The 23,910-nt window shown below is 47.9% G+C and overlaps 1 protein-coding gene and 1 long non-coding RNA gene across 8 annotated transcripts in view; one reads left to right on the forward strand and one right to left on the reverse strand.

Annotated features, from left to right (window-relative positions):
* The window catches only part of RNF213 (ring finger protein 213), a 133,237-nt gene that overhangs the window by 105,080 nt on the left and 4,247 nt on the right, over window positions 1–23,910 (forward strand). For 4 of the 6 annotated variants that reach the window (XM_063617268.1, XM_063617267.1, XM_055241779.2 and 1 more), the window contains 25 exons: window positions 262–362; window positions 475–657; window positions 2,051–2,220; window positions 2,316–2,415; window positions 4,414–4,525; window positions 5,068–5,281; window positions 5,522–5,712; window positions 6,984–7,106; window positions 8,348–8,455; window positions 8,881–9,123; window positions 9,467–9,548; window positions 10,337–10,371; window positions 12,193–12,287; window positions 13,402–13,558; window positions 14,125–14,305; window positions 15,535–15,626; window positions 16,206–16,457; window positions 17,576–17,708; window positions 18,075–18,158; window positions 18,783–18,963; window positions 19,223–19,424; window positions 21,137–21,214; window positions 21,699–21,893; window positions 22,352–22,441; window positions 22,536–22,714. In XM_063617268.1, coding sequence (XP_063473338.1) covers window positions 262–362; window positions 475–657; window positions 2,051–2,220; window positions 2,316–2,415; window positions 4,414–4,525; window positions 5,068–5,281; window positions 5,522–5,712; window positions 6,984–7,106; window positions 8,348–8,455; window positions 8,881–9,123; window positions 9,467–9,548; window positions 10,337–10,371; window positions 12,193–12,287; window positions 13,402–13,558; window positions 14,125–14,305; window positions 15,535–15,626; window positions 16,206–16,457; window positions 17,576–17,708; window positions 18,075–18,158; window positions 18,783–18,963; window positions 19,223–19,424; window positions 21,137–21,214; window positions 21,699–21,893; window positions 22,352–22,441; window positions 22,536–22,714 — 3,581 coding nt within the window. Of the gene's footprint in view, window positions 1–261; window positions 363–474; window positions 658–2,050; window positions 2,221–2,315; window positions 2,416–4,413; window positions 4,526–5,067; window positions 5,282–5,521; window positions 5,713–6,973; window positions 7,107–8,347; window positions 8,456–8,880; window positions 9,124–9,466; window positions 9,549–10,336; window positions 10,372–12,192; window positions 12,288–13,401; window positions 13,559–14,124; window positions 14,306–15,534; window positions 15,627–16,205; window positions 16,458–17,575; window positions 17,709–18,074; window positions 18,159–18,782; window positions 18,964–19,222; window positions 19,425–21,136; window positions 21,215–21,698; window positions 21,894–22,351; window positions 22,442–22,535; window positions 22,715–23,910 lie in introns of all 6 variants that reach the window. The other 2 variants (XM_055241778.2, XM_055241780.2) reach the window with 1 other exon arrangement.
* Window positions 2,415–23,910, reverse strand: part of LOC129462103 (uncharacterized) — a 41,032-nt gene continuing 19,536 nt past the window's right edge. Inside the window, exons 1-4 of one of the 2 annotated variants that reach the window (XR_008650761.2) lie at window positions 5,501–5,570; window positions 4,950–5,305; window positions 3,776–4,453; window positions 2,415–3,450 (exon numbers count right to left, since the gene is read on the reverse strand). This is a non-coding gene — a long non-coding RNA (uncharacterized lncRNA). Of the gene's footprint in view, window positions 3,451–3,775; window positions 4,454–4,949; window positions 5,306–5,500; window positions 5,571–6,961; window positions 8,044–23,910 lie in introns of those variants that run through there. The other variant, XR_008650762.2, reaches the window with a different exon arrangement.

Below are 23,910 nucleotides of genomic sequence, written 5' to 3' on the forward strand. Positions count from 1 at the left end.
AAATATCTTAGTGGTGAGAGCAGAGGAGACCTTAAAAGAAAAAGAGGGAAAATCGTAACTTGAGAATGTAGTACCCTGACAAGCAGCATAATCACAAAATGAGCATTCAGAGTTCAAGTGTTAAACACAGGATCACTAAGGTCTCACACCTCACACACGCAGCACAGCCCTGACCCTGAATGTGGTGTTCCCTCTGTCGCCCGGCCTGGCCGCCCGCAGCCCTCCCCACTGCTAATGACGCCTGTCCCTGCCTTTCTTCAGTGTCTTCGAGAGAACTCTGACGTCAAGACGCACAGGCCGTTTGAGGCCGTGATGAGCATTCTCTGTGAATGCAAGGAGAGAGCTAGCAAGACCCTCACCAGGTGAGAGCTTAGGTTTGGATCCGTGAAGGCGAGAATTCTGAACCTTTCGTGGTTTTCACTTCTTCTGGTCAGTTTCTCTGCTTCAGAACTGATTGCCCTTCTTGGATTCTAGGTTTGGGGTTCAGCCATGCCCCATCTGCCTGGGAGATGCAGAGGACCCCGTCTGTCTGCCCTGTGACCACGTGTACTGCCTGCGCTGCCTCAGGGCCTGGTTTGCCCCAGGGCAGATGATGTGCCCCTGCTGTTTAACTGCCTTGCCAGACGAATTCTCTCCAACTGTTTCCGAAGCGCACAGGTACAACACCCTTTCTCTCAAGAAAGCATCCTTTTTTTTATTTTCCTTTTTTGGCAAACACAATATTCAGAAATATAAACTCTATTAACCTTCATTTGGTAGAAAGCCTGACCTCAGAGAACTATCATAAGAGACGCCACTTATGTACTTTCATAAATATCTGGTATCTCAAGATTATTCTCTCCCCAAGACATACACATACAGATTTGAGAGACAGCAAATTCAAAGGAACTAAGCCAGAAAGTCTTAACAAAGGTCCTCATCAGAGGCTCAAGGAATTTAGACGCCACTGGTTTTTTTTTCTTTTCTTTTTTTTTTTGAGATAGAGTTTCACTCTGTTGCCCAGGCTGGAGTACAGTGGCACGATCTCAGCTCACTGCAACCTTCACCTCCCGGGTTCAGGCAAGTCTCCTGCCTCAGCCTCCCAAGTAGCTGGGATTACAGGCATGCACCACCATGCCCAGCTAATTTTTGTATTTTTAGTAGAGACAGGGTTTCACCACGTTGGCCAGGCTGGTCTCGAACTCCTGACTTCAGGTGATCCACCCACCTTGGCCTCCCAAAGTGCTGGGATTACAGGCATGAGTGACTACACCTGGCCGACGCCACTGGTTTTAATGCGTCAGTATCATTCACAGTCAGTGACCTGAGGACCAACCCACTTCTTGTCTAGCTCTTTGGAGCTGGTTAAAAGCAGCTCTGGCTCTCTGGACTCAGCAGGCCTCAACCCGCCTCAGCCCTGCTCTGTGAGTGGTTGGTTTTCTTTCCTTCCCCTTCCCCCCTTCTCAGGCCTCCTAAAAGTGGGGTACCAGGAAAGCCCAGTGGATGGGTTCTTTGACATACTTTGGGATATTGAAGGGTATTGTTGGCTGGTCCAAATGATCAAAGTGTTTCTAGAAAGGGATGCATCTAAATATCATCTGTTGAAGTTTTGAAGACTAGCTCTAATGGGTGAGAGGAGTGACTTGAATCTTTCAATTTAAAAGTAAAATGCTGGCCAGGCGTGGTGGCTCACGCCTGTAATCCCAGCACTCTGGGAGGCTGAGGCGTGTGGATCACCTGAGGTCAGCAGTTCGAAACCAGCCTGGCCAACATGGTGAAACCCCATCTCTATTAAAAATACAAAATTAGCCAGGTGTGGTGGTGCGTGCCTGTAATCCCAGCTACTTGGGAGGCTGAGGCAGGAGAATCACTTGAACTTGGGAGGTGGAGGTGGAGGTGGAGGTGGAGGTTGCAGTGAGCCGAGATCGTGCCACTGTACTCCAGCCTGGGCAACAAGAGTGAAACTCCGTCTCAAAAAATAAAAGTGAAATGCTGTGCAAATCTCAAGTCATTCTGTAAGGAGGCATTTGGGAAACACCATCCACCTGTCTTCTGTTTCTCGTGTTCTAAGGGAAGCCATTGAAAAGCATGCCCGCTTCCGGCAGATGTGCAACAGTTTCTTTGTAGACCTGGTGTCCACCATGTGCTTCAAGGACAACGCTCCGCCTGAGAAGAAAGTGATTGAGAGCCTGCTCTCTCTCCTCTTCGTCCAAAAGGAGCTCTTAAGAGGTGCTCCCCAGAGTAGGTTGCTTTCTTCTGTAAACCTAGCCCCTCATTTCTTCATCTCGCTTCTGCATGTCTCATGCAGTGAGCTGCCTTTCTCTTTCTGGTTTAAGCACACCGTGAACACACAAAATCTCTCTCTCCATTCAACGATGTTGTGGATAAGACTCCTGTCATCCGCTCAGTGATACTGAAACTGCTTTTGAAGTACAGGTAAGAACAACAAGGAGACTTGCTTCTAGAAAGCCCTGGCTTTTTTTCCTCATCATGGCATTCTCTTTGTTACCAAGTGGTCTTGTCATGACTAATAGCTAGTACATGATCTTGGGGAGCTTTTTCGTGAGACACAACCTGGTTACTTGTACTGGTTGTATATTCTGACATTTTCACTTGTAGGCACATGATTTAGTATTCCCACAAGCACACATCTAGCAAGAAGCCAACAGTGCCGTGAAGGGACCACGGTGGTGTGAGGGACACGGAACTCAAGAGGCCAGAATCTGCGATGCTGAGCCTGGTTCCACAGCGGCCCAGTTTTCTGATATTTCAGATGGTAGCTTAGAATCCTGCTCTCCCTGAATGTCCTAGATGTCTTCTAAGTTTCTATTCCCCTGAACATGGGCTCTATTTCCTTGGAAAGGATGTTGACATCCAAGAATAGTATCACCTGTGGTACTTGTATTGATCTAATATTGCAGTTCTCAAAGTGTTGATATGGACCCTTGGGTGTGAAGTAGGTCTCTGAGGTTAAAACTATTTTAAAAATTAGATTACTCAGATAAATTTGCCCTTTTTTAAAAAAACATGTTGATACTTATGATGATGTTACAAAAGCGGTGATGAGTTAAACTGCTGGCCCCTCACGTGAAGACACAGTAGCTGTAGGTATTGTTTTCTTCACCGCCATGCACACGTGGTTTTCTTCATGCCAGTTTCATTTTATTTTTACTAAATCTTGACTCTTGAGGATTTGACTTTTTAATGTTTTGTGGAAATGGGAAGCACACACAAAACACTCCCACTACACACCGGAGTAGACAGTTGCCTCGCAGAAAATCACTCATGACGAGCCCTGAGTTAGCAGCCAGCTGCTGTGTTCATGGACTGCCACTCGTGCTGGGAGGAAGGATGCACACGATACAGGTGTCCAAGGCTGGGCAGGCCTCTCCTGGAAATCAGCAAAGCGAGCCGGCCTCAGCCAAACAACTGACAATGTTGGTTGGTGATGGTAACATTCAAGCTTTTAAGCTGAAATTAAAATTTTGAAAAGCTTATATTCTCCACTATGAGCTTGTGAGCTTTTGAATACTTAAAGACATTTTGGGGCAATCTGTGGTGATATTAATGAATGTGGATTTTTTTAAAAAAATGTAGAATATAAATGTGTCAACCTTTATAAGACCTGCACAGCCCAGTGAACCAATATTTTCCAAATGACCAATGCCTGATGTCATGAAATCATGTGGGTCAAAAAAGAAAAAAATCTATTTAAAGTATGGGCAGACCTTTTGATTTTAACATAATTGACCGAAAAATGCATTGATACAGTTTCAGGCTCCATATTGCAACTAACCTTTAGACATGACCGTTTATCACTGTTGGCACAGCATTAAGGAATAATATCCACAATCATCTGCAAAAACTATTAAAATGTTCCTCGCTATTCCGAGTATATGAGGACAGATTTTCTTCATATTCTCCGACATGGCGCAGCGATGGGGAGCAGGGCAGGCAGGCCGCTGACTTCCAGGAGCCAGGCCCCAGGGCCAGCACAGGAATGGAAGACCAAGCCACTCTTCTCACGGATTCATGTTTTGGAAAATATTTTAAATGTTATTTAACATGTAATAGCTTTATTGTTATTTTAAATGAATATTTTTGAAACCTTTTGTTTTTAATGTCTCATAATTCCTAATATCATAAATATTGATAATATAACCCACATAAAAGCTCTTCGGGGTTCTCAATTTTTAAGACTATAAAAGGGTCCTGAAACCAAAGTTTGAGGACAGCTGGTCTAAAATGTGAGTTTTATATTCCTCCAGTATTATGCTAAAAGGTTTTCCATACAATCTTAGAAACTACATACATGTATGTATATGTTTATACACACACACACAGGATAGATGACCGATAGATAGATGCTCTTGTTTTTAGTAAGGTATGTCTCCAGATCTGAGAGAGCCAGGAATAATATTTCTCTTTCTGCAGCTTCGATGATGTAAAAGATTATATTCAGGAATACTTGACCCTGTTAAAAAAGAAAGCATTCATAATTGAAGATAAAACTGAACTGTACATGCTCTTCCTCAACTGCCTGGAGGTAAGTGAACTCTCTCTTCCCTGAATTTCTTTTGGAAACTATCTGAACCACATGGTTTAAAATTTACAGAATATAATTTTAATCAGTATAATTAACAAATGCTCTGTTCCGTGCAGAAAAGAAGAATGGTTTCAAAGACACTGCTTCTGCCTTCAGCAACGTATATATTGGCATTTACGTGCATATACATACAAAACAGAACAGCCTAGGAGAATACACCACCAAAGTTAACAGTGGTTATCATTGAGTGGGGACATTATGGATACTTTTTATCTTCACATTTTTATATCCAAAATTTTTATAATGTAAATAAATTAAATTATATAATTTTTTTTTTCCTCATAGGTTCACTTTTCCCCTCCTTCTTGCCCTTAAAAAGGAATGTTAGGTTTCCATAAGTCAAGAAATGTACACTGAAACCTACAACAACATTCTTTATCCTTCCTTCCTTCATTCTCCAGTCACACTGGCGACTGTAGAAGCTTGGGGCATCCATGTTTAAAAAAATAATATCCTTCTCTTTCTTGTTCCTTGTTCCTCAGGATTCAATACATGAGAAGACCAGTGCTTGCTCCAGAAATGATGAACTGAACCACCTAAGAGAGGAAGGTCGTTTCCTTAAGACGTATTCTCAAGTAAGACGTGGCCGAGAGCCTGCCAACGAGGCCTCGGTTGAATACCTGCAAGAGGTGGCCCGGATCCGCCTCTGCCTCGACAGAGCTGCAGATTTCCTCTCTGAGCCTGAGGGAGGCCCAGGCAAGTCTTCTCTGCCTTGCTTTACTTTGGGTTTAAAGACTCCGTTACTTAGAAATTCAGGAAGTATGGGAAACTAGTTCTTCGAATAGACTACTACTGGGCTTTTCTACGTCCCCTCTCCCCTGGATGTGTTTCTGTGAATGCCTGTGGGGAGGGGTCCGATGCCCTCTGGTGGGCCTTGTGTCCTACAATAAATGCCGTAAGTCACCAGCCACTCACCCGCTTTCTCGTTGGCCTCAGAGATGGCTGAGGAGAAGCGGTGCTACCTGGGGCATGTCAAGCACTTCTGTATCCGGGTGGAGAATGACTGGCACCGGGTGTACCTGGTGCGGAAGCTCGGCAGCCAGCGGGGGATGGAGTTCGTGCAGGGCCTCTCCAACCCCGGTCACCCGCACCACTGGGTGTTTCCCAAGGACGCTGTCAAGCAGCAGGTGAGAAGCGGGGCCCGGGAGCACACAAACATGCACCCCCACAGCCCCATACACCCCAAACCCACACCCCCCCTACCCTCACACCCTACCCCCCCACACCCCACCCCCTCACACCACCCACCAACACACCCCCACACCTCACCATCACACCCAGGGAAGGTGCCACTGCTTCTGCGTTCCGCCTACCCTTAGCATCCCCAGAGCCAGGAAGGAAACCTGCGCTTGTCTGTCTGGTCCTTGTCTCTGTGCTTCAGGTGATTTGCCCCAGCCTGTGATCATGTTTACACTGCCTGCTATATAGGGCCAAGGTGAGGGCACTCACCTCAGAGCTTCTTTAATTAGGCATCACTTCTAATTGAATTTCACTCAAGGAAAGTAGAACATTTTTGTGGCCTTTGCTTTCAGCAAATTAAACGTAGTTCAGCTTGCAAGGCGCGACCTTTTTACCTCTGGCAGGCAGAGACAGGCAAAAGCAAGAACTAGGAATAGAAGAATTGCATAAGAGGCTTCAAAGGCCAGACTGGGTGCAGTGGCGTCCACCTGTAATTCCAGCACTATGGAAGGCCGAGGTGGGCGGATCACTTGTGGTCAGGAGGAGTTTGTCAAGACCAGCCTGGCCAACATGGTGAAACCTTGTCTGTACTTAAAAAAAAAAAAAAAAATTAGCTGGATGTGATGGTGGGTGCTTGTAATCCCAGCTACTCAGGAGGCTGAGGCAGGAGAACCGCTTGAACCCGGGAGGCAGAGGTTGCAGTGAGCCGAGATTGCACTACTGCGCTCCAGCCTGGGCGATAGAGTGAGACTCCGTCTCAAAAAAAAAAAAAAAAAAAAGAGGCTTCAAGGCCTCTCAGTGGTCCTTTCCAGATGCCCAGAAATTAACAAATTCTTATCGTCCAGGGGATACAAAAATGGTACTAAGAACCCCGGCACTGTTTGACTACCACTTGGGGTTGAGTTGACATGACTTGAGCCACCTGGCCTCACGTGTGGTGCAGTGCGCCACGAATGGAGGAAGCAAGCACCTCCCCAGGTAGCGCTGCCATCGGCAGGCGTTCCCTGCACTCGCACCTCTTCCTCTACTGAGGAGGAAGTTCCCTGGGAAAACGGCACCAGACTGTCCTGCCTCAGGCCAGGTTGGGGAATCCCAGCTCGGCTGCCTTTAAACCTCGAATGATGGACCACCTGGTTCCTGTATCTATTAAGACGGTTCTTTGCAAAACATTCCTCCCATTGTTCACCCCCAACTAACCTCTGTATTCCTGGGGCTGCAGAAGGACCACCCAGGCCAGATGGACAGGTACCTGGTGTACGGCAATGAATACAAGGCTCTCCGTGATGCTGTGGCCAAAGCTGTCCTCGAGTGCAAGCCGCTGGGCATTGAGACTGCTCTGAAGGTAGGGTGGGCCCGTGGCTTCTCTCCGATACCAGGTGGCATCCCTTGGAGCCTGCGTGTTCCCTGGTTTATGTCAAATGATGCAGGGTGGTGGACCCCTGATGCGGCCCATCACGTGACACTGTATTGGAAGTCACGTGCCCACAGCCTCCAAGGCACACCTGACCGGTGTGCTTGAACCAGTGGCTGGAACAGGACAGCTACGACAGTTGAGCTGGGTTGACAGATTTGCTGTGTCTTGCTGATCTGCCAAGGCCATCAGCAGCACCATTTATGTCCATTACTTCCTTTGAGACCCTGCTGGAAAACAGTCTAAGAAAGATGCTGACACAACTATTAATAGCAAAATTCATATCTAGATGTATTCATAATTCAGATATGCTTGTGTGTTTAATAAAAATACGTATGTTGGTGTAGTGTGGGAAGTTAAAAAATATAAAGATGTTTTTAGAATCTAACCTTTAAATTGGTCTGGTCTTGCTTCCTTTTTGAGTCCCTGTGCCAGGAAAAGAGGAAATGGAAAATCCTCTTTCTGCTCAGGAGAAGTTTCTAAGACCAGTGAAGGAGTCAGAAGAACAGAGGGTGATTCCGTTGCTTCTGTCGTTAAGCTGGCTGCTAAATATGCATTGAGTTTAATCTGAGAGTATTTCAGGAACTTTGTAGCCCAAAAGTTGCTTGCCAGAAGACTGCCCATGTGGGGCATGACCCCAGGTGTCCAGGCCTGGAAAAGGCTCCTTCCCTTTTGGTGGGTTGAAGGCTGAGGCACTTTTCTTTTCACATGCAAACTTCGCGGGCCTCTGCCCTTAGGCAGATCTGGCGGGGGCGGCGGGTGGGGGGGTCTATCCTATAATCCCAGCACTTTGCGAGGCTAAGGCAGGCAGATCACAAGGTCAGGAGTTTGAGACCAGCCTGGCAAACATGGTGAAATCCCGTCTCTACTAAAAGAAAAAAAAAAAAAAAATTAGCCAGGCATGGTTGCGTGTGCCTGTAATCCTAGCTACTCGGGAGGCTGAGTTAGGAGAATCGCTTGAACCCGAGAGGCAGAGGTTGCAGTGAGCCGAGATCGTGCCACTGCACTCCAGCCTGGGTGACAGAGCAAGACTCCATCTCGAAAAAAAAAAAAAAAAAAAAGATGTGTTGAGCTTTTAAATTCTCACTTGATACCCTTGATTTTGCAGGCCTGCAAGACCCAAAGCCAGCAGTCAGCTTTTAAATTCTCACTTGATACCCTTGATTTTGCAGGCCTGCAAGACCCAAAGCCAGCAGTCAGCCTACTTCCTGTTAACATTGTTTAGGGAGGTGGCTGTTTTGTACAGATCCCACAATGCGAGCCTCCACCCCACGCCAGAGGTGAGTAACCGCCTGCAGGGCTGTGTTCAAAGTCTCAGTATTTGGAGGGATTTTATTGAATTGAATGAAAGTTATCAACACAAATCATGCCATAATTTTTTTATCTAGGATAGAGGTTTTCAACCTTGTTATGTGGAGGAACTATTTTCTGTTTAACCCAAAGCTTGTAGAATTATAATGAAAACTAAAGCCAAGAACATAAGATAATGTTTAACAAAATAGAGTATCAAAATTAATGCTTACGTATGTGGATGCTGTGTTTGTATATGCCCAATTCTCTTCTCTGAAAAATTTCCCCCTCAAATGGTGGTGATGTCTCCATATTTACCTTGATATTTGATGTGTATTTGGTGTCAGTGTATGCCTAAGAGCAATCCACACAATATTCTTTGATACATCTTAATGTTAAGTTTTTTTCCTGTCAGCAATGTGAAGCTGTGAGCAAATTCATTGGCGAATGCAAGATCCTTTCACCTCCTGATATCAGCCATTTTGCAACATCGCTCGTGGACAATTCTCTGCCATTGTTCAGGGCGAGCCCCAGTGACAGCAACCTTGAGGGAGCGGTGACAGAAATGGCCATTCATGCTGCAGCCATCCTTCTGTGTGGACAGAATAAACTCTTGGAGCCCCTAAAGAATCTGGCCTTCTCCCCAGCCAACATGGCGGTAAGAGTAGACCACAATTCCATCGGCCTTCACTGGAACCCCACCCCCCGCCAGAGCTTGTCACTGTAGAGACCGAGCTGCAGCTGTGGGAACTCTTGAGCATATTTATCTCTCAGTTCTCTGCCTTTGTGTTACTTCATTCTTGAGCACACAAGATAGTGACAGACTTGCCTTGCCCTTTGTTATTTCACAGGGAGCTGTTCTGTTTTCTTCACAGATAGCCTGAGAGGTCCAGTAGAAGGAAAGCAGAGTTCCCTTTCTTCCTCTAGGCCTCCTGCTGAGCAGCAGCACCCAGGTGACAAGCTCGCTTATCTAGAGCTGTCTCTGTTTTCTTGTTTTCCAGCATGCTTTTCTTCCAACCATGCCTGAAGACTTGCTGGCTCAAGCTCGGAGGTGGGAGGGTCTGGAGAGAGTCCGCTGGTACAGTAAGTGTTGGGGTCTGGATGACCCCATACTCCTTTCAGCTTCAAAGGGTGTCCAGATGCTATGAAGCATTGGGTTCGACTTGGGGTCCATGTGGTTTGTGCCTCAGGGTCCAAAACCACCTGCATTCTACCGGTGGCATCTGCAGAAGATGAATGGCTTGAAGGAGCTGGTACTCCGCCGGCTAGATGATCCAAACCATTTCATTTCTTTGTCGTGTGGAAAAGGCCCTCTGTGATGCACTTCTGTTCTCTGGAATATGCCATTTTGGGAGAAGGGAGGGACTGGGAACCACATCAGAGACGCATTCAAAGGCCCACCACAAAACAAAGTTTTTGACACAAAGCTCTTCTGAAATATATGAAATATAGAACTGGGAGACTGACTCATATAACCCATGACATGTAAATTTTGCTGTTCCCCAAGTAAATATTTTAAAACTAGTTTTTAAAGTTGTTATAAAATACGCTCATGACAAAAAAAATCAAATAGAAAGGTCTAGAATCCTGTCCACCTTGCCTCCAAAGGTACCCCTGGTATGGGCCTATATTCTAATTGCTCTTTACTTGATAAAAGTAATAAAATTAGACTCGGACATTTTTCACTGACAACATACATTTATTAAGCTTCAGGCAGGTGTCATATAACTTAACAAATTAGCGTGGGATGCTCTGGACACTCATTCTCATATTGTGGTCAGGGCCAGAGAGTAGAGAGTTAGCTTTCCCTTTTCAATGTCGGTCATTCGGTGAAACCTCATTAGCCAATGTGTGTCCTGTTCTCTTCACAGCTTGTCCCAATGGCCATCCTTGCTCCGTGGGAGAGGTGAGTCTTGGTATTTTAAGATAGGGTTTGAGGGGTGGTGTACACTCCTGGGTTGGAGGAGGGGGATTGTGGGTCAGGAGAGTGAGGCTCTCGGCCTTCCAGGAGAGCACAGGCTCACCGAGGAGTGCCCAGGGTGCTCTGAGCAGGGCAACATCAATGGCACTAAGGGTTTCTAGCCCAGGGCTTCTCAGCCTCAGCACTGTGGACGTGGCTCTGCAGCGCGGGCTGTCCTGTGCACTGCGGGCTGTCCTGTGCACTGCGGGCTGTCTGGTAGTATGCCTGACCTCGAGTCCCTGGATGCCAGGAGCACCCCCTCCTCCCAGTGTGACAGCTAAAACTAGACATTGAGAAAGGTCCCCTAGGAAAGAAAATTGCTACTGGTTGGGAACTGCTGCTAGCCATTCTTTCTAGCCACTGCAGCATGGGGGTCAGTGAGCCTTGTCTTGATAGAATGGCAAGGTGTTGCCTGGACCACAGGCTGCATTATTAGCCCTCAGAGGAGGTGTGGTCCAGATGCCAAAGGAAAAAGCCATGTGTAGACCGTGCACCATGGGGGAAGAACTGTTGATTATTCCTCTCTGGATTCCCAAGCATCTAGCCTAGAGCCCTCCATACGCAGTATCTGTACCTGCTGAGCAAGAGGCTGGTGGGTTGAGCTGATACGTGGTAGTTAGTTATTAATGTTACTTACTTACTTGGTTGAGACGTGTCTGGCTCTCTTGCCCAGGCTGGAGTGCAGAGTGACATGATCATAGCTCACTATAAACATTGAACTCCTGGGCTCAAGCAATCCTCCTGCCTCAGCCTCCCAAAGTGTTGGGATTATGAGCCACTGTGCCCAGCCTGATGCATGTCATTTAATAACGTATATAAGAGATACGGAGGGATAAAAACTGTTACATACACTTCATTTTTCTGAGCTTCAATCACTTCTTTGTCCATGAAATGAGGACATTGAAATAGATTCTGTCCAAGAATGCTCTCAGCTCTGAAATTCTGTAAATGGTTTGGTGTGTTATCAGCTGTGACTCTCAGTATATAGTGGCACAATATCTGATTTTGAAAAATGAGCCTTTGGAAGTAGATTATATGATTAGATTTTTTTAAATAAGAAAAGTCCAAGCCAGGTGTGGTAGGTCACACCTGTAATCCCAGCACTTCGGGAGGCCGAGGCAGGTGGATTGCTAGAGCCCAGGAGTTTGAGACTGGCCTGGGCAACATGTTGAAACCCCATCTCTACAAAAAATACAAAGCATCAGCAGGGCAGGGTCATGCATGCGTGTAGTCCCAGCTATTTGGGAGGCTTTTGCTTGAGCCTGGGGAGGTCAAGGCTGTAGTGAGCCGTGATGGTGCCACTGCACTCCAGGCTGGAGGACAGAGGCTCTGTCTCATAAAAATTAATATGTGAAAAAGTCCAAAATGGACATAAGGAAGTCAGTTTGGAAGCTATTCTAGTATTCTTGGTATTAGATCATGAAGTGCCACAGGCTAGTGTGATAGATGGAGGGATGGAAAAAGTGCTGAATACAAGAAAGAAAGGTTGAATTTTATGTATTTGTCTATAAAGTGTCACTCTGGGAATAAAGCTTAAATTGTCTCACTTATTAAAAAAACAGTTCCAGTTTGCCCATGTGCAACATTAGTGAGTACCTACCCTGTCCCCATGGGTTCTCCACCCACCCGAAACAAGCACACACTGGGACAGACAATCCGAGGGTGCTCACGTCCACCGGTGATAAGGAGGTGTCATTTGCATGATGGCATTTGTGAATAAAACAGTACTGCTCCAGAAGTGGTTCTAGTGCCCTGTCTTCACCCTAGTGTGGCCAGCCGATGGAACAGAGCACCTGCATTGACTGCCATGCACCGATTGGAGGCACTAACCACAAACCTCAGGACGGCTTTCATCTGGTCAAGTATGTGGGTCAGGATTCTATTTCCTAAGTACTCAAACCTTGGGGTGTTGGGCTGTTTTTATTCCAGCTGATAAACTGATACTCAAGATAGTACTAATTACTCCAGTACATGTGGCCCTGTGTTATATTGAATAGCAATGCCAGAGTCCCAGCAGTCACGCAGCAGGGAGGCATCTGATCTGTTGTTGGCTCCCTGGGCCCTGAAACGCAAAGCAGGCTACCGATTAACAGCTGTTAATATGAATACAGATGCCTTCCTTTTGGGCCTTGGGTGCACCTTCTGTAGAAACATGCATGAGATAAACAGATGATCTAATTCACGGGGACATCTATGTCTGTAGGACCAAAACCTGGGCATCCGTCTGTCTCAGCAGATGCCATCTCACTTGCCAGCAATCTTAGCTTTCTCTGTTTTTTTTTTTTTTTTGAGAAAAATGAAGAGACATAGTCTTATGAAATACCAGACTTCAGAATCCAGATACAAATCCGATCCCACAATCCTATGCTGAGATGAATGTGGTTCTAAATGCTCCTTTCAGAGAGTGAGTGGGACCTGCATGGGGGCCTCACATTCTGACTGTTCCCTGCAGTCACAGCTTAAAATACTTTCATGTTATCTCCAGAAACTATCACAGTGTCCTCCAACCTCTAATAGTTTTGCCACTGAGAGCATCTGCCACACTGCATCTCCTGTCTGCCGGACTTTAGATCCCAGTTTTTCCTTTGGGGAAATGAGAACGATATGGACACCCATGGGATGCCAACTGTCCTCCCAAACTCTAGCTGTTCTTAGCCTAACCGCTCCTCTCCTGACAAAGACTTCAGTGGAAAAGATGGGTCCGGGCCTGTGTCCTAACACCCTGCCCGGGGATCAGCATCAATACCACACAGCACAGCCACCTGACGCTGAGAATGCGGTGCGGTCTGGTCCGCCGGAAAGGCAAGTCTGTCATGAGAGTGACTCTTAGGAACATGGTCCAGGCTTTGTGGAACAGCAAGAACTTTTGACGTAACTCTCTTCTCAGCTGTGAGTCTCACTCCAAGTGCTGAGAATGTGCAGCGTGCCGAAGCGGCCAGCCTCAGCCTCTGTCTTGTGTTCTCTCGTTCTTTCCAGCGACAGCGCAGACAGAACGCAGACCGGCCATGTGCTAGGCAACCCGCAGCAGAGAGACATGGTGACATGTGACCGAGGGCTGTCCCCAGTGGTCTTCATCCTTATCCGGCTACTCACTCACTTGGCTCTGCTTCTGGGAGCTTCCCAGAGTTCCCAGGTATAATCCAGTGCTGCCAAACAATGTGCTAAGTTACTCTAGCAAGAACCTGCTTTCGCTTCTTCCCAGGGAGTCCTTTTGTCTCGAGTCCTAGCTGCCATCTATGCGTTTTGGAGATAATTAGTCTACAAAGTAATATCCAAGTTATACATCTTCATGTTTCCCCCTGTGGCATATGATGGTATGGGGGGAACTACTTCCCAGATTATATAAAATCCACTTCAAATTAACACTCTGTGTCTTTGGTCCACATCTGGGAGTAGAGAGGCTGACATCATTATTTTACCTGTGTCTTCATTGTAGCTAGGGAAGAAAGAGCACACTGCATAACCAAGATGGCCAACAGTACAATCTGAAAATTCTTTATCTCACTGTAATAACAGAAAAGCCAGCAGCTGTTCCGCTTGCTAGCCTCCTTTCACCTGTTTCAATCACACCTGGATCACTCCGCAGTTTTCATCTTAGAAACCGCCTGCCGCCTCTAACTCCCAATGGCCTCTACCAGGCTCACCATCTTCTCTACAAACCAGATCCCCGCTGAACGCTCTGTTCCATTGCCCCCACAGGCTCTGATAAACATCATTAAGCCTCCAGCGAGGGATCCAAAAGGCTTTCTGCAGCAGCACATCCTGAAGGACCTGGAGCAGTTGGCCAAGATGCTGGGACACAGTGCCGACGAGACCATCAGCGTGGTCCACCTCGTCCTGCGCAGGCTTCTCCAAGAGCAGCACCAGCTCTCTAGCAAAAGTGAGGAAAGGGGCAAGGGCTGGGCGGGGATCACACAGCACAACAGCAGCGCAAGCAGGTTCGCTGTCTTGTGGGCCACCTCACACACAGCCAGTCTGAGCTCTGTCTGTGCTGTTGCTGGAAAGAATGAGAGAACACACAGAGAGAAAACCGTGTCTAGGGAAGGCGATGCCTGGAGCTGGAAAAAGGAAGCACTTTGCTTGCCCAGAGGCTGGAAGGAGCTGCTCTGTTCCCTCCATTCACCCCTGCCTGGCTAAGACCTGCAGTATTCAGGAGCGTCTGCACACAAGTGATATATGGGGAGTCTTCAGTTCTCAAGTCAGCCCTGTAGGTCATTCCCTTACCATGCTGGGAGCACGTGTTGTCCACACAGAGCATGTGTGTCAAAGGATCAATCACCATCATAGTTGTGTGCTGATTTATTAAATGTTTATATGTCCACAGTTATGTAAAAAAAAAAAGCTATAAAATATTGTATTCACTGAGCTAATTTTCTATTTTAAAAATTTAAATCCATACAGAAAGAAAAGGTTTGTAAGATAACTTAGTAAAATGGTAATCTGTGAGTGGTGGAATTAAAAGTGATTTTCCTTTGCTAATCTGCAAAAATCACAATTACCATTGTGAGGACAATGTTAAAGTAATAACAATAACAGCAATAAAAAGTCCTGCCCCATGACAAGAAAATCTGCTCCCACCTCAGGTACTTCTTTGTCCGAAACTGGCATTCCTATTTTCCATTTTGAACAATCTGATTTTATTTTAAGCCTCTTATTCTGGTGGGATTTCAGCAAGGTGAGCGCACCCACAGTCACACTGATGAAATGACAGAATCCTGGAAGCAGGTGGACAGTTCCCGCAGCACTCTGCATCTGTGTGGTCTGCCTCAGGGCTTGGGTGGCAGCAGCTGACATGGCTGGCGGTAGCCTGGGCCACTCTTACTATTCCCTGGGCTTTGGAGCTTAAGTTCTGTTCTTTCAGTAATTTTTTTCAAAATGGTTCTAAGATTATGTAGGGTAGAGGAATTTTTAGAGATTGACGTTATCTTCAAAAGATCATTAAGTTGGTGATAACAACAGGAACTATTTCAAAATACTTAGATTAATTTAGAAAGCTATTACCTGAAAACGAGTGTTATTTCTATTAAACACTTATTTAGGGTTTATTATACGCAGACTGCTGTATTCTTTGTGCCTTGGGTAACCTACACATTTGGAGTTTTTTTGTAGGGTTTATAAATTTTGACACAAGATTGTCAACTAAAGAAATGAGGAACAACTGGGAAAAGGAAATCGCAGCTGTGATTTCTCCTGAACTGGAGGTAAGCAGTAAGTGGTGACAGCTGTGTTGCTCCTCTGTCCAGAAAGGAAGGGTCCCGGCGTCCGCTGAATGCTCCTTGCCTGTTGCCCCTCGTAGAGGTGCCAGCAAGAGCCTTTGGCTGAGCCCCAGATTCCGATGCTCCCCACCTCGAGTCACTCCATCCTCCTCCCGTCCCCAAGTGCTCTTCCCTCCTGCAGCTGGTCATGAAGTCAGTCCGAGGAATTCCTGGGAATCCAGCAAGTGCAGGCAGTATTTTTCTCTCCATTACTTTTTACAGCAGAATGTAATGTACGAGGTAGAGAAATAAACTATCACATATATACGCACTAAAAATGAACTGACCATCATAGATTACTCATCTAGCAGCCAGAATGTTACTAACAGTAATATAGGTTTCTGAAGACATACATCTATAAACGACACTGAAATTAGAAGATCAAAGGGAATACCTGATTACATGCTCAGAGCAGGGGACAAATGCCCTTATATGCAGATGCTCACTGGTGGAGTTACTGGGTGTTACAATCTGTTTGTAGCAATACCTCACTTCCAGAATTTTTTTTTCATTTTCTCCATCCAGCATCTAGATAAAACCATTCCCACCGTGAATGATCTCATCAGCCAAGATAAGCGTATCAGCTCTAACCCTGTGGCCAAAATAATATATGGTGACCCAGTGACCTTCCTGCACCACCTGCCCCGGAAAAGTGTGGTCCATTGCTCTAAGATTTGGAGCTGCAGGAAAAGGATTACAGTTGAGTACCTCCAGCACATTGTGGAACAGAAAAATGGCAAAGAAAGAGTGCCCGTCCTCTGGCATTTCCTGCAGAAGGTACCTCTGGCTTACTGTGGCTCCCTCCCTTTTTCGGTGCAGAGTTCCCTAGTAGACCTGAAGGCCCTGGGCTTTTACATAGTATAATCATTCTTAACGGACTATTTCAGTGCTTTGATTTTGAATAGGATGTAGCAGAAGACTCAGGGCTAGAGATCTTTGTACATATCAAACCTTAAGATTGCCAGAAGCGTAAAGTCACAGACGAAATACACACCCAGGTTGGGATTAGCAATGACCTGTTGGGAAGCTGGAGGCCAGGAGAGGACCTCCCCTCATCACTCAGCCAGACAGAAAAGGATGCAGCTCTTTCCTAGCCACTCTGTTCCTCTCTGTCCACAGTGCTGGAGCATGGGCAGATCAAACAAAACTCCCCCCTGTGCCTAAGCATCGAGGCGTAGATGGAAGATGGGAGTGAGTGGGTGTGTGCTGGCGGTGGTGGGGTACTGGGGAGCAGTCAAGTGTACTGGTCACATCTGTTGGAATTAGAAATATACTAACTTTCATCCATTCGCACTTTCATTTTCCACAATAGATTGTCTAATCATTTCTCTCCATGGACTAGTATTTGCTGTCTAGCAAGGATGAAGATGATTTGGGAACTTCTGTTTATCAGTTGAGGAGGATGAGTTCATAATGACAGGAAGGACTTCCTGTCAATACTGTGGTCTCTCTCTGAGATGCAGTTTCATTACATCGAAGATGCTTAGATCCTAGGTCTTTGGAAGGACACCCAAGAATAAGGCCAGCCCTCGCTGCCTAAGCTCTGGGTCTCTTCCTTCAGCAGCTTCTCTCCGTACCCAGCCAGTCACATGGGCCCAAGGGACAGATTTCCTTCATCAGCCTTTGGTGGACACGACTGATGTGTCAGCTCCATAGAGGCTGGGCTCCCTCTTCTCCGCCCTCCATTTCTAACACACTGCACTGTCTGTAGACTTGTGGGAAGAACTTGCGGGAAGCCCTTTTCCTGTTTTCAAGCTCGATGCTGCATCACAGGAAATGACACTGACCAGATTAAGCTACAAATACAAGTCTCGCAGCCAGTCTCAAAGTCTGTATCCCCAATAACATTTTTTAGGTAAATAAAAATTGTTACCGGGTGGTCTTCCCTTCTCCAGGAAGCAGAGCTGAGGCTGGTAAAGTTCCTGCCTGAGATTTTGGCCTTGCAAAGGGGTCTAGTGAAGCAGTTCCAGAACGTCCCGCAAGCTGAATACAACTCCATCAGAGGCTTCCTCAGCAAGCACAGCTCAGGTGCGGCTCTGCTCTGACAAGACCAGGACTGTCCCGTGTTTGGTGGTTCGAAAGGATCACTGCATAGGGGGACAGGGTGGGGTGCAGGGGAGGAGGCGCTGATGGGTGCTCTATAGCCTAAGCCTTTACCATGAGGTGAAGGGTGCTTGAACCCCAAAAACATATTAGAAGCTTTCGCCACAGCTGAAAAGCACCTCCCTCTCTCGCTCCTCAAACTCAGCTCACTGCTTCAAACAGCACCTCAGACATGCTTGTGACTGCACAAAGCAGCAAAGATGGGCTCTCGGCAGAGCACGTAACTAGGGTGGTTTGGCCCTTTCAGGGGGTTGCTATCATACGGTTCTTATAAAGTATTCTGTTCAACAGATGGGTTGAGGCAGCTACTTCAGAACAGGATCACAGTCTTTCTGTCGACATGGAACAAACTGAGGAGATCGCTTGAGACGAACGGTTAGTGTCCTGTCCCCTGTACCACTAAGCATTCCAGGACAGCCTGGTCTGAAAGCTCTTCTCATCAGCCTGACTCGGCCCATACCTCTCAACACACAGCACTGTGTTTGTTTTTGTTTTTGAGATGGAGTCTTGCTCTGTCGCCAGGCTGGAGTGCAGTGGCACCATCTCGGCTCATTGCAACCTCTGCCTCCCGGATTCAAGCAATTCTCCTGCCTCAGCCCCTCGTAGAGACAGGGTTTCACCATGTTGCCCAGGCTGGTCTCAAACTCCTGAGCTCAGGCAATCCACCTGCCTTGGCCTCCCAAAGTGCTAGCATTACAAGCGTGAGCCACTGCACCCGGCCAGCACTGTTAATGCTTAACTTGTGTCTCTTTTGATGGTAGTGTCTGGATAAGTAAAATAGTGTCAGGAAAATAAACCCTCAGTCCTCTTCAGTCCCTAAATATGGCATCAAAAGGAAGCTGAAAGCATTTGAAACTCTATCAGCATACGAGATGGGGCAGAACCGAGACCCAGCTCCCGGCTGTGTGGAGCTGATGGCTTCTGCATCCCTCCTCCCCACGCCTAGATTCTGAGGACTTGGAACTCCTCTCTGCTTAAGCATAACCCTGTCGTTTAAAGGCGAGATCAACCTACCCAAAGCCTACTGCAGCACTGACTTGGATCTGGACGCTGATTTTGAGATCCTCTTGCCACGCCGACGGGGCCTGGGCCTCTGTGCTACTGCTCTCGTCAGCTACTTGATTCACCTACACAATGAAATTGTCTACGCCGTGGAAAAACTCTCCGAGGGAAACAACAGGTGTGTGCACGAGCCACCAGGAAGTGGCGCCTGCTCAGCCCGGAGTCCCTAAGCCCAGTGGGGCAGACATAAGCAAGCTTCAGCCCCTTCCCTAACAGACACTCACTCCTTCAGCCGCCCCCACCAGCGACCTGCCCCATACTTGGGTAGGGTTTTCCTCTGCTCCAACTGTGAGAAATAGGAGCCGGCTCCCTGCAACGTAGAGCCCTTGGTCCGCATGCCCGGCCTGGACGCTGAGCACTGTCTTTCTGCCCCTCAGCTATTCCGTGGATGCCGCCGAGGTCACTGACCTGCATGTCATCAGTTACGAAGTGGAGCGGGACCTGACTCCACTGATTCTCTCCAACTGCCAGTACCAGATGGAGCAGGGCAGAGAGACCCTGCAGGAGTTCGATCTGGAGAAGATTCAGCGGCAGATCGTCAGCCGCTTCCTCCAGGGCAAGCCCCGGCTGAGCCTCAAGGTAGGGCTGACTCCTGCCACTGCTGCTCATTTGTCGGTGTGTCTGTTGTGAACAAGCAGCCCTTGGTGTGTTTCTCGCGAGAGGGAAGCAGCACCTCACCCTGCAGTCTGGTCTGTGTCTCCTCCCTCACACCTGCAGCTCCCGAGGCCACCATGCCACCGGTATCTCCGGGCCGCAGGGCTCTCCTGAACGCTCTCCTGCAGGGCCATCTGCACCGCAGTCCCCCAAGGAACTGTTGAGGCCTTTTTTTGAAACAGGGTCTCACTCTGTCGCCCAGGCTGCAGGGCAGTGGTGCCAAGCCTCTACCTCTGGGCTCAAGCGATCCTCCCACATCAGCTTCCCAAATAGCTGAGATCACAGGTGTGCACCACGGTGCCCGGCTAATTTGTATATTTTTTGGTAGAGATGGGGCTTCACCACGTTGCCCAGCTGGTCTCGAGCTCTTGGGCTCAAGGGATCCACCCGCCTAGGCCTCCCAAAGTGCTAGGATTACAGGCGTGAGCCACCGCACCCAGCTGACTGTTGAGGTCTTGATTCTACCAGTTAATGGCACTACCACCCCCACAGCCCCTCTTCCTTCAGCCTCCATGGGTAACCTGCCAGCAGGTGCCATTAGCTGTGCCTTCTGTGTGTCCTCACCTGACTGCCAAAACCCACTCTGTAGTTAGAAGCATCTTGTACGTTGGACTGCTAGCCACTCCTAACTGGTGCCCACCTCCAGGTTCTTCAGTCCACGGCCTAAACCCACATCTGGCTCTCTTCACCCTGTGCCGGATGACCCTGCCTGGCCTCTCACAGCATATGGGATAAAGCCGACACTCTGTTGTCTGGTATGGGAGGCCCTGTAGCTCGGCCCAGCCCAACCTTCCAGCCCTGCCTCCAGCCACTTAGCCCATTTCCCTGAACTGCATCCCGTGATCTCACGCACTGGAGCCACACAGCAGGCACTTCCCCATCTCTGTTCTTTCACTGGACGCACTTGTTCCTTCCAGCTGCAGTCAAATCTACTGTACTTATGTACGGTACCACCCGCAACTGGGCCAGAAACTGTGAGAGCCCACGGCTTTTTTTTTTTTTTTTGAGACAGAGTCTCGCTCTGTCACCCAGGCTGGAGTGCAGTGGTGCGATCTCAGCTCGCTGCAAGCTCCACCTTCTGGGTTCACTCATGCCACTCTCCTGCCTCAGCCTCCCGAGTAGCTGGGACGACAGGCACCCGCCACCAGGCCCGGCTAATTTTTTTGTATTTTTAATAGAGACGGGGTTTCACTGTGTTAGCCAAGATGGTCTCGATCTCTTGACCTCGTGATCTGCCCGTCTCTGCCTCCCAAAGGCGGTTTTTAATTCATTCTCACAGCCGTGTCCTCTGGCAGAGTGACTGCCTGTGCATGGTCTGTGCCTTTAGTGGCTGAATGAATAAATGAATGGGATATGCACAAATACCTGTTGCCCTAGCGCCTCCTGTAGCGAAGCAGGCCACGTTGATGTGACAATATCTTGTCATGTAATTGGCTGTGGGGACTCCGCTGGATTCCCAGTTGTGTTACTATTTCCATAGATGGTGGGTTAATGACAGAGAGGGACGCTCTTAGCCAAGGGATACACTGGGCAGCGTGGCACTACGCTGGAGTGTTCTGGCTGCAGATTCTGTTTGTCATCTGCTGGAAATGTCCATGATGGATTTAATTTTAAAAAACTTTTCTTTCCCAATTTAGGGAATACCTACTCTGGTATACAGACACGACTGGAACTATGAACATCTCTTTATGGACATCAAGAACAAAATGGCGCAGGTGATCCCGATAAACCTGATCCTGTGCACGGGGCTTTCTGCCTTCTCGGTGTGTTTCCTCCATGTTGGGCCTACTCCAGCCTTGCCCCGGGTGTTTGCTGTGAGCCACGGTTTCTGCGGCCTCCCTGAGGACCCCAGGGGGCTCCCTTGCAGAGGGCAAGCAAGACAGCAAATCAGCAAGTTTTCTTGTAGAGTAAAAGCAAATTGACATCTTGTGGGTTCGATTCTTAGGAATGATGTCATGGCCATGCCTGCTGAAGCGGAAAGTCCATGGAACCGGTTTGTTCCTGCTGTCTGCATAGGTAGACCTGTGTGTCTTCTCCATGACCTCCAGGAACTGCCTGCACACAGTGCGCCCAAGTGTCAACTGTTAGAGTTGACCCCACATGTGGCTTGGGCAGTGAAGGGGCTCAGCTCTCTTACCAGGTGGTGAGACACCAGAAACCCAGCCCATAGACATCCCTCTCCTGCTTTTCATTTCCCAGGACCCTCTCCCCAGCTTGGTCATTAGTGCCATCAGTGGACAGCTGCAGTCCTACAGCGATGCCTGTGAAGCGCTGTCTATCGTAGAAGTCACTCTGGGGTTTCTGAGCACAGCTGGTGGGGATCCAAACATGCACCTGAATGTCTATACTCAAGACAGCCTGAAAATGGGTGATCAGACGACTCACGTGTTAAAGGTGGGTCTCACACCGAAAAGGAAATCAGCACAGCCCCTCACCCTGGTCTCCTGCTTCCTGCAAGGGATAGGAGCATTCAGGGAGTGCCACTCTAGGCGCTCCTTAAAAGGATGAGGAGACAAGAACAACTGCACACCCAGTGAGTCCAGCATAAACAGGACACACCAGGGACAGTAGAGACAGACGCGCTAAAAATGCCAGCAGTCTAGATAGAGCCCAAATGTGACTGAGTACATGAGGCCCCTGCAAACCGCGTGATGTGAGCGGACTGTGAGGTGCCGCAGGAGGGAACTGGTAGATAGGACAGAGATGGCCTTCACAAGGAGGGAGATCACATGAGTACAGGGCAGAACGAAGAGAAGAATGCCTGTGTGGAGGGCACTCAGGCTCCCTGGTGCACGACACGAGTGCGGGTGTGAGACCTCAGCCCCCACTCAGGAATTCTATTCCTTCTGCAGGCCTTAAACAGATGCCAGTTAAAACACACCATTGCCCTCTGGCAGTTCCTGTCTGCTCATAAGTCTGAACAGCTGCTGCGGCTGCAGAAAGTAAGTCTGGTCTCTTCCTCTCCACTGGACAGAGGGACTGCGCTCCCTTCTCCCTGCAAGCTTTAATGCTTCATTTGCTCTTCCGTCATTTTAGGAGCCATTTGGGGAAATCAGTTCAAGGTACAAAGTGGATCTGAGCCCGGGAAATGCGAAGCTCCTCAGCACATTCCTAAATCAGATTGGCCTAGACGCCTTCCTGCTAGAGCTGCACGAAATGATAATCTTGAAACTAAAGAACCCCCAAACCGAGGGGAGCTTCAACCCTGAGTGGAGGTATGGATCTGCACACCTACAGGGCGGGGCAGACACAATGTTGTGCTCTCTCTCTTGTGATCTTCTATAGACACAAAAATGGTTCATTTCTTACCACAAGATCCCATTTCCTGCTTTTTGCCATTACCAGGGGACCTGAGGACTGGCTTTTTGGTTTTAATCTCTACTGGGTTTTCTTTAAGCAATTACACAAGTTTTTTTCAGACAAGAGTCTTGCTCTGTTACCCAGGCTGGAGTGCAGTGGAGTAATCTCAACTCACTGCAACCTTGGCTCACTGCAACCTCCGCCTCCCGGGTTCAAGCAAGTCTCATGCCTCAGCCTCCCAAGTAGCTGGGACTACAGGCGTGTACCACCATGCCTGGCTAATTTTTGTATTTTTAGTAGAGACAGTTTCACTGCGTTGGCCAGGCTGGTCTCGAACTCCCGGCCTCAAGTGATCTGCCCTCCTTGGCCTCTTGAAGTGCTAGAATGAAAAGGCGTGAGCCACTACACCCAGCCTAAAAGTCATATATTCTACTTTTAACAAGTAGACTATGTCAAAGAGAGGTACACTTTAAATTTGATAGAAAAAGCTACCCTAGGCCGGGTGTGGAGGCTTACCCTGTAATCCCAGCACTCTGGGAGGCCGAGGTGGGTGGATCACCTGAGGACAGGAGTTCAAGACCAGCCTGGCCAACTGGTGAAACTGTGTTTCTACTAAAAATACAAAAATTAACCAGGCGTGGTGGTACACGCCTGTAGTCCCACCTACTCAGGAGACTGAGGCAGGAAAATTGCTTTAACCTGGGAGGTGGAGATTGCAGTGAGCTGAGATCGCACCACTGCACTCCAGCCTGAGCAACAGAGGGAGACTTCGTCTCAAAAAAAAAAAAGAATAGAAAAAGCTATACCAATGTATAGAGTGTATGAGAATATTCAACATTGGATATTATCCATCTTTTACATAGTTGCCAATCTAATGGCCAAAATGGTATCTCATTTTCACTTGTATTTCTCCATTTACCGTGAGGCTGAACGTGTTTTTTATATTTATCCATTTGTATATCATCCTCTGAATTGCCTTTATTTTTTATTTTTTGAGACAGTGTCTCACTCTCACCCAGGCTGGAGTGCAGTGGCACAATCTTGGCTTACTGCAACCGCTGCCTTCTGGGTTCAATCGATTCTCCTGCCTCAGCCTCCCTAGTAGCTGGGA

This window comes from Symphalangus syndactylus, chromosome 14 (assembly GCF_028878055.3).
Source record: "Symphalangus syndactylus isolate Jambi chromosome 14, NHGRI_mSymSyn1-v2.1_pri, whole genome shotgun sequence".
In the NCBI taxonomy this organism is placed as follows: domain Eukaryota; kingdom Metazoa; phylum Chordata; class Mammalia; order Primates; family Hylobatidae; genus Symphalangus; species Symphalangus syndactylus.